The sequence below is a fragment of the Scyliorhinus torazame genome, chromosome 3 (assembly GCF_047496885.1).
Source record: "Scyliorhinus torazame isolate Kashiwa2021f chromosome 3, sScyTor2.1, whole genome shotgun sequence".
NCBI lineage: Eukaryota > Metazoa > Chordata > Chondrichthyes > Carcharhiniformes > Scyliorhinidae > Scyliorhinus > Scyliorhinus torazame.
The window spans coordinates 227,055,968-227,068,742 of record NC_092709.1 but is presented as its reverse complement, the minus strand read 5'-3'; the positions used below and the strand labels follow the sequence as shown (position 1 = coordinate 227,068,742).

Genomic DNA, 12,775 nt, shown 5'->3' with positions numbered 1-12,775 from the left:
GGCCAACAGCTTGCCTTGCCCCAGAATACAGACATCTCAAGAATGGACTTGAGATTTGTAATAAAGTAGTTACTTGAGCTTAGCGACTGAAGCAGTAGATATAAACAACATTCCTGCACTTGTATTGGAAAAAAAACACAAGTGCATGAAAGTGTGAAAAAGAAATCTGAATGTTTCGGGAATAAGATGAGTGATATCTTTCTGCAAGGGATTTGGCATGTGCACCAGGAAAAGTAGTACATTTTATCAATAATTAGGAATTGGAATAAATTTCAAGCTTCTTTATACTCCATAACTGATGGACATCTGAATCTGAAAAGGGTTAAAAAAGCAAAACTTGAATTTAACCCAAAGCACGAAATGTTATTCGAACAACCAGTTTCACCTACACCCTAATTCACTCAGACTGCCCTCTGTTTCTTCAAAACAAATTTGCAACGCCAGGGTCCCAGGTTCGATTCCTAGCTTGGGTCACTGTTTTTGTGGAGTCTGAATGTTCTCCTGCATTTCTTCCCACAAGTCCCGAAAGATGGGCTGTTAGGTAATTTGGACATTCTGAATTCTCCCTCTGTGTACCCGAACGTGCACCGGAGTGTGGCGACTCGGGGCTTTTCACAGTAACCTCATTGCAGTGTTAATGTAAGCCTACTTGTGACAATAAAGATTATTATCATCGTCATAGGCATTGCACCACATCCAATCTTCATCCTTCCATAGATATTCCAGTAGCCAAAACTTCAGATTCATATTGGTGCCTCTTTCTCTCTCTTTAATCAAGTTAAATTGACACTTTATCTCCTTCACCCGTCCTTCTCTCCTTCGGTGGGTGTGTGTATTAGTCCTCTTTTATAATCTTTCACCTCTTTGGCCCTTAGCTCCTATCTCCTTTCCTTACAATAACCTCCGCTCCTATCTCTTAACCTTTCTATCATGGCAACTTGCACTTCTCCCCTCCGTGGTACTTGCCCTCCATTTTTCTGTTGCCCACCCTGGCTTGAAAGCCCTTGGATGAGCAACCAAATCATAGATTGGTAACAGTGAAGAGGGGAGCCATTCGGCCCACCTGCCTGTGTCGGCTCTGTAAGAGCAACTCAACTTGCCACACTTCTCTGCGTTGCAATTAATTTATGTTCAGACAATTATCCAATTTCTTTTTGACAGCCACAATTGGGGCAGCATTGTGGATAGCACAATTGCTTCACAGCGCCAGGGTCCCAGGTTCGATTCCGGCTTGGGTCTCTGTCTGTGCGGAGTCTGCACATCCTCCCCGTGTGTGCGTTGGTTTCCTCCGGGTGCTCCGGTTTCCTCCCACAGTCCAAAGATGTGCAGGTTAGGCGGATTGGCCATGATAAATTGCCCTTAGTGTCCAAAATTGCCCTTAGTGTTGGGTGTGGTTTTGTGGTTTACTGGGTTATGGGGATAGGGTGGAGGTGTTGACCTTGGGTAGGGCGCTCTTTCCAAGAGCTGGTGCAGACTCGATGGGCCGAATGGCCTCCTTCTGCACTGTAAATTCTAAATTCTATGAATCTGCCTCCAGCATACCCTCCGGCAGTGCATTGCAGATCTGAGCCACTCGCTGCATAACAAATTTTTTCTCATGTCACTGGCTTTTTTTGTCAATTATGTTAAATTGGTCTCCTCTGGTTTCCAACTGTTCCAACAATGGGGCGAGTTCCTCCCTGTCTAGTCCCTCCAGGCTCGGCGTGATTTTGAATGTCTCGATCAAACCTACTCTCAACCTTCTCTTCTCTCAGGAGAATAGCCCAAGTTCCTCCAATCTAATGGAAAGATAAAAAATTGGCTGCAAAATAAATTTTAATAAAATTTCTGTATTTTGTATTAATCTTCAAATGTGAATCCATTATTCAGCTAGATAACCATTTAGACTATCTATATATAGTAATAATTCACTCCCAGTACAATAGCTTGGTTTATCTTTCATTAACCAAACCTCTATGATGAAACTTTATGCATCATACATGGTTAGATTTGATCTCTAATATAACTAACAGACTAAAAATTTTATGGACAGATTTAATAAAATTATTTCATTCCTGCTCCTTCTCCCAATCAGAGCACGGTCATAAGATAGACAAGTGAGGTTCTTTTACCCAATTCTCCTCGTATGTACAGAAAAAACTAGCCTTCTCTTCAGTACATTTGACCATGATTGAGGATTTTGCCTGCAGATTCTCGCACAGGAATCTGTGTGAGGAAACCTATTTATAAATCAGCAACTGAGTGAGGAGGCTTCAGACCCAAACACACACGCTGCACATATATGGGTGGATGTGTCAATACCTGAGAATGTATATGTAGCAGGGAATTGAACACACAGAAACAACATGCATTGGCCAAACTGCAAAGTTCAAACATATAGAATTGCAATACTATAATTTTAAAGGGTTACATGAGCTATCACCTTATTCCATTCCTAGGTTTGTTGGATATTGCAGAAAACTCCACTCATTAATTACTAATACCAGATTCTAGTGGGAGGAGGTGGCGTAGATTAGGGGCAGCAGAAATGGCGCAACAGGATTGAAATTGGGCTATTAATCCAGAGACCCAGGGTAATGTTCTGGGGGCCCGGGTTCACATCCCACCATGGCAGCTGCCGGAACTACAATTCAATTAAAAAATCTGGCATTAAAAGTTTAATGATGAGCATGAAACCATTGTCGATTGTCGTAAAAACCCATCTGGTTCACTAATGTCCAATAGGGAAGCAAACTTGCCATCCTTACCTGGCCTGGCTGACATGTGACTCCAGACTCACAGAAATGGTTGACCCTTAAAATGCCCTCTAAAATGGCCAACAATTGGTTGAATCCAACCATTACCGGATACCGACAGAAAGGAATGAAACCAGACCACCCGGCACTGACCCAGGCATTGGAAACGACAACAACAAACCCAGCCCTGTTGACCCTGCACAGTCCTCCTTCCTAAAATCTAGGGGCTTGTGCCAAAATTGGGAGAGCTGTCACAGACTAGTAAAGCAACAGCCTGACATAGTCATACTGATGGAATGATACCTTAAGAGATAATATCCCAGGCACCAACTATCTATCTTCCCAATGAGGATATCCACCATCGTGTTGTGTGACAATACCACCGTGCTAAATAGGCAATACTTCAAACCGATCTAGCAACTGAGGCGCTGTGGGCCGTCACCAGCAGCCGATTTGTACTCAGACACAATCTTTATCCTCATGGCCGGGCACGTCCCCCATTGTACTAAGCCAGGGGATCAGCCTTTGTTCAATGAAGAGTGCAGGATGGCATGCCAGGAGCAGCACTAGCCATACCAAAAAATGAGGTGCCAACCTGGTGAAGCTACAACACAGAACTACTTGCATGCAAAAGCAGAACGTGATAAGAGCTAAGCGATTCCATAACCAATGAATCAGATCTAAGCTCTACAATCCTGCCACATCCAGCCTTGAATGGTGGTGGACAATTAGACAACTCACTTGTGGAGGAGGCTTCACAATATTATCATCTTCAAAGGTGTGGAAGCCCTGCACATCTGTGCGAAAGATAAGGTTGCAGCATTTGTAACCATCTTCAGCCAGAAGTGCCGAGTGGATGATCGATCTCATCCTCCTCTTGGAGGTCCCCAGCATCACAGATGTCAGTCTTCAGCGAAATCGGTTCACTCCACATGACAACAAGAAATGGCTGAAAGCACTGGATACTGCAACGTCTATGGGCCCTGACAATATTCCGGCGCTAGCACTGAAGACCTGTGCCCCAGAACATGCTGCTCGCCCTAGCCAAACTGTTCCAGTACAGCTACAACATTGGCATCTACCCGGCAATGTGAAAAACTGCCCAGTATACAAAAAGCAAGACGAACTGAGTGCCCCATCAGTTTATTCTCAATCATCAATAAAGTGATGGGGAGCAGACACAATTGAGGATTTCTATATGGTGGTCCTGACCAAGATGACCATCAAAAGCTCCAGGCATTGGGCAGTCAAGTTTGGCCTGACAGCCTGCCTCTCTTCCGCAGCTCTGTCCGCACCCAGCTATCTCTGGAGGGAGGGCATGCAGTGTCTGTTGATACACATCAGACTGGGAGAACTTTGGTGTATCTTTGCCCCTGGGAATGTCATTTTAATCTCATTAGTTAAGTTTGCTTAAAAGTTTTGTTTATTTGTAACACTTTATCATTGGTGCCTCTTTGAGAAAGGGCATTTAGCTTCTTGTTATTAGCAACCTTCTGGTTGGATCAAAAAAAGTATTAAATGTCTGATAAAGGTTAATCATCAAGAGTACAAAAAGTTTAACTTCAAGATACGGCATAGTTTCAAACTAGAGAAAGAGAAACAAAGAGTTCTTAACACAGTAATTACACACACAATGGGTTCCTGGATGGCGGTGGCACCAAAAACCCTGGAATGATCAAAAATGATTCTCCAATAGTACAATTTGTTGTCTTTCTCGATGAATAAACTAAGATGGGTTGAATGCTTTCTCATCCGTAATTATCCCTTGATTACAACATTTCCCATAATTGCGTTTGATAAACAGCCATTCACAGTTTGTTGCTCACTTTGAATGTCTTTTCATCCAAATACAATTGTCACTTCCAGTAAAGTGTAGAAATACCTCAGACTGTCAGTAACAAAAATGCTAATCTGAGTGAATTAAATGCAACGATATCTAAGGATTAAATGATTCAGAGGGCTCCAGAGGAGCAATGCATCACGTCACTCCCGTGTAAATTATCTCCATGTTGTGGGAATAGTTAGTAAGCTCCCGTGTGATCTATTTTTAAGCCCTCACATAATGTTTTTTTTAAAATTGCAGTTATATAGCTTCTTTAATGTGGGAAAATATCCCAAGTTGAAGCATAAAAATGGATGCTGTGTTAAAGTTGGTATTGGGGTGTTGCAAAAATTTTGATCAAAGAGGTTTTAATGAGGCAAGGATCGCAACAAAATTAAATGGCATATTCAACTTGGCAGAAATAGACGGCAGTATATTTTTCAGCAGCTACCTATTAATTTGATTTGAAATATTAAAACTTATCATGAGGCACTATTGGGTTTTGTCTTCGGTGTACTTTGGCATTTCAAAGTAACCATTCTCATTCTTGTTATTTTGCACATTTGATGAACAGTACATTATGTACATAATCAACTTTTTTCGTTCCTCCTCTAATTAGTTGCCCTAATAGATTTTGTTTCATTTACAGATTCGGCCGTATGTTGGATCTTTGGTGCAGTATTTGCCTTTGCTGTGGAAGCAGTCTGAAGATCACAATATGCTGCGTTGTGCAATTCTCACCACACTAGTTCATTTAGTTCAGGTACAACTTTTAAGTGCATTTTCTTTCTATTGTGTTTTGAATTGTATTGTGTTCCATTACTTGAACATTGCTGGGAGCCCAGCTGTTCAGAATATCAGGAGTACCTGACGACGTTACAGTCACATATATGGATGGTTGTTACCATCTAGACTCAGATCTTTTTTGTTTTGGAAAATCTTTTTATTGGCTTTTTATTGAATAATTTATAAACAGTTGTTACTTATATACATTACATTTTTCTTGCCCGCGCTAATTTGCTTTATTTTACAGAGAGGTTTGTTTTGTCCTTCATTTGACTAACTGTATGTACATTTTGCTGCCCTCTGGATCGGTCGATGATATCCCCCCTTCCCCTCTTTCTCTCTCTCTCTCTCTCTCTCTCTCTCTCTCTTCTCCCACCCCCCGAACTGCCCCCAAATATCCAGGAAGCCTTTCTCTGACCCTCGGATGGCATACTTAATCCTCTCCAGGTGGAGAAATTCCGAGAAGTCAGCGAGCTAGTCTGCAGTTTTGGGTGGTGCTGCCGATCGCCAGCCGAGCAGGATTCTCCGGCGTGCGATTAGGGAAGCGAAGGCGAGGGCGTTGGTCCCCTTCCCCATGTGTAGCTCTGGCTGTTCCGATACCCCGAAGATTGCCACTATTGGGCATGGCTTCACCCTCATCCCCACAACATTGGACATTGCCTCGGAGAAGGCTGTCCAGAACCCAGCAAGCTTGGGGCAAGCCCAGAACATGTGGGTGTGGTTGGCCGGGCCCCTCTGGCACCGTTCACATTTGTCCTCCACCTCCGGGAAGAACCTGCTCATTCGGGTCCTGGTCAGGTGCACTCTGTGCACCACTTTGAGCTGCATTAGGCTTAGCCTTATGCAGGAGGAGGTGGAGCTCACCCTGCTCAGTGATTCACTCCAGAGTCCCCATCCCACCTCTGTCCCCAATTCGTCCTCCCATTTTTGTCTGGTCCTGTCCAATGGTGTTTGGGCTTTGTCCAGTAGCTGTCCGTATATTTTCCCACATAGCACCCCCTTCTCGCTGCTTGTGCCTATCAGGTCCTCTAATAGTGTGGTTTCTGGGGCCCCGGGGTACCCTTCTGTCTCTTTGCGGAGGAAGTGCTTTATTTGGAGGTGTCTCAATTCCTGTCCTCTTGCTAGTTTCCACTTCCTCGTCAGTTCATCCAGTGTCGCCAGTCTGTGCCTTACGTAGAAGTCCCCGACCGTCAGTGTGCCCCCGTCCTGCCTCCATCTTTTGAAGGTGGTATCTAGCATGGCTGGGGGGAATCTGTGATTGCCGCAGATGGGGGCCATAAGGGACATTTTGGTTATCCCGAACTGCTGTCTCAACTGGGTCCACGTTCTCAGTGTGGCCACTACCAATGGGCTTGTTGAGGAGGATGGGAATGCTGCTGTGGCCAGGGCCCTGAGGGTTGTTCCTTTACAGGATACCTCCTCTATTTGTACCCAATCTGTGTCGGGTTCTTGTACCCATCCCCTCACTTTTTCTGCCGTTGCTGCCCAGTGGTAGTATTGTAGGTTCGGTAGAGCCAGGCTCTGACTTTCCCTCTTTGCAGTGTCGGTTTGGGAATTCTCAGGTTCTTGCCCCCCCCATTCAAACGCCATGATTAGCCTGTCTATGTTTTGGAAAAAGGCCTTGGGGATGAAGATCCGGATGGATCTAAACAGGAAGAGGAACCTTGGCAGTACGTTCATCTTGTTCGTCTGCACTCTTCCCTCCAGGGAGAGTGAGAGTGAGCCCCACCGTTAAAGGTCTTAGACTCAGAGATCTACTGGAATAGTTTACAAGTATCCTTTCAGGCGGGTTTGGCTGGGAGTTTCTACCCAGCTCTGTTGGCGTGTTCCCACCGCTATCTAACCACACTTAGTCATTTGTTCGGGCCCTGGGCAGTTTCTCTCTGGGCTAGTCATCACTTTTTCCATCACTGGGGAGCTGAACTCGCAGACCACACTGGTTCCTCGCAGATCGCGCCACCATTTTTGGGTGCCTCAATCTCTAAGTGAGCTTGAGGGTCCCCCATCCACGGTCAATGTCACCCTCACGCACATGCACGTTACTCCCATCCAAGGTGAGAACACCCCACAATGTGGTCGCCGAAGGCCCCCCTTTTTCAGGCCTTCCCATGCCCTCTTTCAGACCCCCCCCCCCCCCACTCCCTCCGAACCTTCTTGAGGCCCCTTCAGACCCGTCCTTCACCCCCCTCACCCTTCATACACCTCATTCCTCCTCTCATGGGCATGGCCTGCCTCAGGCCCTGACCCGTGGCTCTGCCAGCCTGGCAGTGCCACTCAGGCACCTTAGTGCCAAGGTGCCAGCTTGGTTGTGCCAAGGTAGAGGGAGACGTTCTTCCCTGCCCAGTCCCTGGCCACACAGGGACCTCCAAAATCCTGGGAGACACCCCCCCCCCCCTCCCATGTGCTGTGACGCCTGATTCACATTTGTATGGACCAGTACTAATCTGCGTGATCGGAGTCGGTTAGATCATAGGAGGCCGGCCGTTAGATCTGGCGTTCATCTCATTAGTCTCGGTGGAGATTGCCCTTAATTGACCTCAATTAGCTTCACGCCACGTCTCGGCGGGATCCAAATCCCGCCAATGGGAGCGGGCCGGTTAGATTGCAAACCACTCGGCGCCTGGCATCATAGATTATCATAGAATTTACAGTGCATTCGGCCCGTCGAGTCTGCACCGGCTCTTGGAAAGAGCACCCTACCCAAGGTCAACACTTCCACCCTATCCCCATAACCCAGCAACCCCACCCAACACTAAGGGCAATTTTGGACACTAAGGGCAATTTATCATGGCCAATCCACCTAACCTGCACATCTTTGGACTGTGGGAGGAAACCGGAGCACCCGGAGGAAACCTACGCACACACGGGGAGGATGTGCAGACTCCGCACAGACAGTGACCCAAGCCGGAACCGAACCTGGGACCCTGGAGCTGATTTGGGCTTCTGCGGTCGAAGTGGCCCATATGGGATCCTCGCTAAGCACAATGCGGCCGTTAAATTGCACCCAAAGAATCTGACCACATGATGGAGTCAGTGCTAGGCCATTACTGTTCATGCACCTGTACCCTTGTATGAGGCTTTACGTTCGGAGAAAATTGAGAAACACAGCCCGAGATGATGAGCAGTTTGGAATGGTTAAATTATGGTTCATGATTGGACTTCAGGCGAATTTCAAGTGACCCAGGCCAAGAAATGTTATATAACTAGAATGTTAGTAGTTGTTGCAATGTTCCTATTTCAAAGATATTAATTGGAAACAGTCTGGAGGTAAATATTTTCTATTGAACTCTTCCTTTGGTCATAGTCATCATAAGGTTTACAACTACTGCATACTTTCAGCAGCTCATACCTCCAATCATAATAAAAGTATTGACTTTTTGCGATGCTTCAACTGGGGAGTTTTTTGTTTAAATTACACTGTTGTACATTGCTTTTATAGTGCACAGCATATATATTAGTGTGATGGATACTGCACTATTGACTCTGGTAGCTATTAGCTCTCAAAGCTCTGAACTTTAAAAAAAAAACTTTTATTAAAGTTTCCCCAAAATATCATTAACAAAATGTAAAAGGAACCCAATAGAATTGAATACCAAACAAAACAACCCAGTGCCCCCCTCCCCGCTATACATAAATAATAAATTAACACCCGCCGAAACACATAGCAAACAAAGCAAATAAATACACCCCCTCCGATTCCCCAGTATAGACAAGCAAAAATAAAATAGAACACCTCCCCCGCCCGGGTTGCTGCTGCTGACCATTGTCTACCGTTCTGCCAGGAAGTCTAAGAACAGTTGCCACCGCCTGAAAAACCCTTGCACCGATCCCCTTAAGGCAAATTTCACCCTCTCCAATTTAATAAACCCCGCCATATCGTTGATCCAGGATTCCACGCTTGGGGGCCTCGCATCTTTCCACTGAAGAAGAATCCTTGGCTGGGCTACCAGGGATGCAAAGGCCAGAATACCGGCCTCTTTTGCCTCCTGCACTCCCGGCTCCTCTGCAACCCCAAATATTGCGAGCCTCCAGCCCGGTTTGATCCTGGATCCTACCACTCTTGACACCGTCCTCGCTATGCCCTTCCAAAATTCCTCCAGCGCTGGGCATGCCCAGAACATATGGGTGTGGTTTGCTGGGCTCCCTGAGTACCTAACACACCTGTTCTCACCCCCAAAAAACCGGCTCATCCTTGTCCCGGTCATGTGTGCCCTTTGCAGCACCTTAAACTGTATGAGGCTGAGCCTCGCGCACGAAGAGGAAGAGTTCACCCTCCCTAGGGCATCTGCCCACGTCCCCTCCTCGATCTCCTCCCCCAATTCCTCCAACCACTTATCTTTCAGCTCCTCCACCGAGGCCTCCTCCTCCTCCTGCATCACCTGGTATGTTGCCGAGATCTTCCCCTCTCCAACCCACACCCCCGAGAGCACCCTGTCCTGTACCGTGCGTGGCGGCAGCAGCGGGAATTCCACCACTTGCTGCCTGGCAAACGCCCTTACCTGTAGATACCTAAAGGTGTTTTCCGGGGGGAGCCCGTACTACTCCTCCAGCTCACCCAGGCACGCGAACTTCCCATACACAAACAGGTCCCCCAATCTTCTTATCCCTGCCCTGTGCCACCCCGAAAACCCTCCATCTATTCTCCCTGGGACAAACCGGTGGTTCCCCCGTGTCGGGGTCCACACCGAGGCCCCCACTTCCCCCCTGTGCCGCCTCCATTGCCCCCAAATTTTGAGGGTAGCCGCCACCACCGGGCTCGTGGTATATCTCCTTGGAGGGACCGGCAACGGCGCCGTTGCCAGCGCCCCCAGACTCGTACCCTCACAAGCCTCTTTCATGCCGCCCCCTCCCCCTCCATCACCCACTTGCGCATCATCGCCGCATTGGAGGCCCAGTAGTATCCACAGAGGTTGGGCAGCGCCAGCCACACCCCCATCCCTACTCCGCTCCAGGAACACCCTTCTCACCCTCGGAGTCCCTCGCGCCCACACAAACCCCGTTATGCTCCTGTTGACCCGCCTAAAGAAGGCCTTCGGGATAAGAATGGGGAGGCACTGGAACAGGAACAAAAACCCTTGGGAGCACCATCATCTTGACTAACTGCACCTTACCTGCCAGGGACAGCGGCAACGCGTCCCACCTCTTGAACTCCTCCTCCATTTGCTCCACCAGCCTCATGAAATTAAGTTTATGCAGGTCCCCCCAACTCCTGGCCACCTGGACCCCCAAATACTCCTCTCCGCCCTTCTCAGTGGGAGCTCGCCAATCCCCCCTCTCCTGGTCCCCTGGGTGAACCACGAACAATTTGCTCTTCCCCATGTTGAGCTTGTACCCTGAGAAATCCCCGAACTCCCTGAGGATCCTCATTACCTGCGGCATTTTCCCCACCGGGTCCACGTATAGCAGCAAGTCGTCCGCATAGAGCGACACCCTATGCTCCTCCCCACCCCGCACCAGCCCCTCCAGTTCCTCGACTCCCTCACTGCCATAGCCAGGGGCTCAATCGCCAGTGCGAAGAGCAGGGGTACAGGGGACACCCCTGCCTCATCCCTCGATGCAACCGAAAGTACTCAGACGTCCATCGGACTCGCCATCGGGACCTCGTACAACAGCCTAACCCACCTGATGAACCCCTCCCCAAACCCGAACCTCTTCAGCACCTCCCACAAGTACCCCCAGTCTACCCTATCGAAGGCCTTCTTAGCATCCATCGCCGCCACTATCTCCGCCTCCCCCTCCCTCGCCGGCATCATAATAACGTTCAGGAGCCTCCGCACATTCGCTTTCAACTGCCTCCCCTTCACGAACCCCGTCTGGTCTTCGTGGATGACCTGCGGCACACACTCCTCAATTCCCGTAGCTGAGACCTTCGCCTCCTTGGCATCTACATTCAACAATGAAATCGGCCTGTAAGACCCACACTGTAGGGGATCCTTGTCCTGCTTCAGGATCAAGGAGATCAGTGCCCGGGACATCGTCGGGGGCAAAGCTCCCCTCTCCCATGCCTCATTGAAGGTCCTAACCAGCAACGGGCCCAACAGGTCCACATATCTCTTGTAAAATTCGACCGGGAAACCGTCCAGCCTCGGTGCCTTCCCCGCCTGCATGCTCCCTATTCCTTTGGCCCGCTCCTCCAGCCCAATCGGGGCCCCTAATCCTGCCACCAGTCCCTCCTCCACCTTTGGGAACCTCAGTTGGTCCAGAAAGGTTTTTTGGGTCTTCACAGTGGAAGACACAAATAACATGCCAATGACTGATGGAAATGAGGCTATGACAGGTGAGGACCTTGAGAGGATTGTTATCACCAAGGAGGTAGGGATGGGCAAGCTAATGGGGCTAAAGGTAGACCAGTCTCCTGGCCCTGATGGAATGCATCCCAGAGTGCTAAAAGAGATGGCTAGGGAAATTGCAAATGCACTCGTGATAATTTACCAAAATTCACTAGACTCTGGGGTGGTCCCGGCGGATTGGAAATTAACAAACGTGACACCACTGTTTAGAAAAGGAGGTAGGCAGAAAGCGGGTAATTATAGGCCAGTGAGCTTAATTTCGGTAGTAGGGAAGATGCTGGAATCTATCATCAAGGAAGAAATAGCGAGGCATTTGGATGGAAATTGTCCCATTGGGCAGACACAGCATGGGTTCATAAAGGGCAGGTCGTGCCTAACTAATTTAGAGGAATATTTTGAGGACATTACCAGTGCGGTAGATAACGGGGAGCCAATGGATGTGGTATATCTGGATTTTCAGAAAGCCTTTGACAAGGTGCCACACAAAAGGTTGCTGCATAAGATAAAGATGCATGGCATTAAGGGGAAGGTAGTAGCATGGACAGAGGATTGGTTAATTAATAGAAAGCAAAGAGTGAGGATTAATGGGGGTTTCTCTGGTTGGCAATCAGTAGCTAGTGGTGTCCCTCAGGGATCAGTGTTGGGCCCACAACTGTTCACAATTTACATAGATGATTTGGAGTTGGGGACCAAGGGCAATGTGTCCAAGTTTGCAGACGACACTAAGATAAGTGGTAAAGCAAAAAGTGCAGAGGATACTGGAAGTCTGCAGAGGGATTTGGATAGGCTAAGTGAATGGGCTAGGGTCTGGCAAATGGAATACAATGTTGACAAATGTGAGGTTATCCATTTTAGCAAATGGATAACAGCAAAAGGGATTATTATTTAAATGATAAAATATTAAAACATGCTGCTGTGCAGAGAGACCTGGGTGTGCTAGTGCATGAGTCGCAAAAAGTTGGTTTACAGGTGCAACAGGTGATTAAGAAGGCAAATGGAATTTTGTCCTTCATTGCTAGAGGGATGGCGTTTAAGACCAGGGAGGTTATGCTGCAATTGTATACGGTGTTAGTGAGGCCACACCTGGAGTATTGTGTTCAGTTTTGGTCTCCTTACTTGAGAAAGAACGTACTGGCACTGGA

General features: G+C 47.8%; 1 protein-coding gene across 5 annotated transcripts in view; it reads left to right on the top strand.

Moving 5' to 3' along the window:
* The window catches only part of ipo11 (importin 11), an 878,696-nt gene that overhangs the window by 386,108 nt on the left and 479,813 nt on the right, over positions 1 to 12,775 (top strand). For all 5 annotated transcript variants that reach the window (XM_072496963.1, XM_072496961.1, XM_072496959.1 and 2 more), the window contains one exon: positions 5,207 to 5,320. In XM_072496963.1, the coding sequence (XP_072353064.1) occupies positions 5,207 to 5,320 (114 nt within the window). The remainder of the gene's footprint in view (positions 1 to 5,206; positions 5,321 to 12,775) is intronic.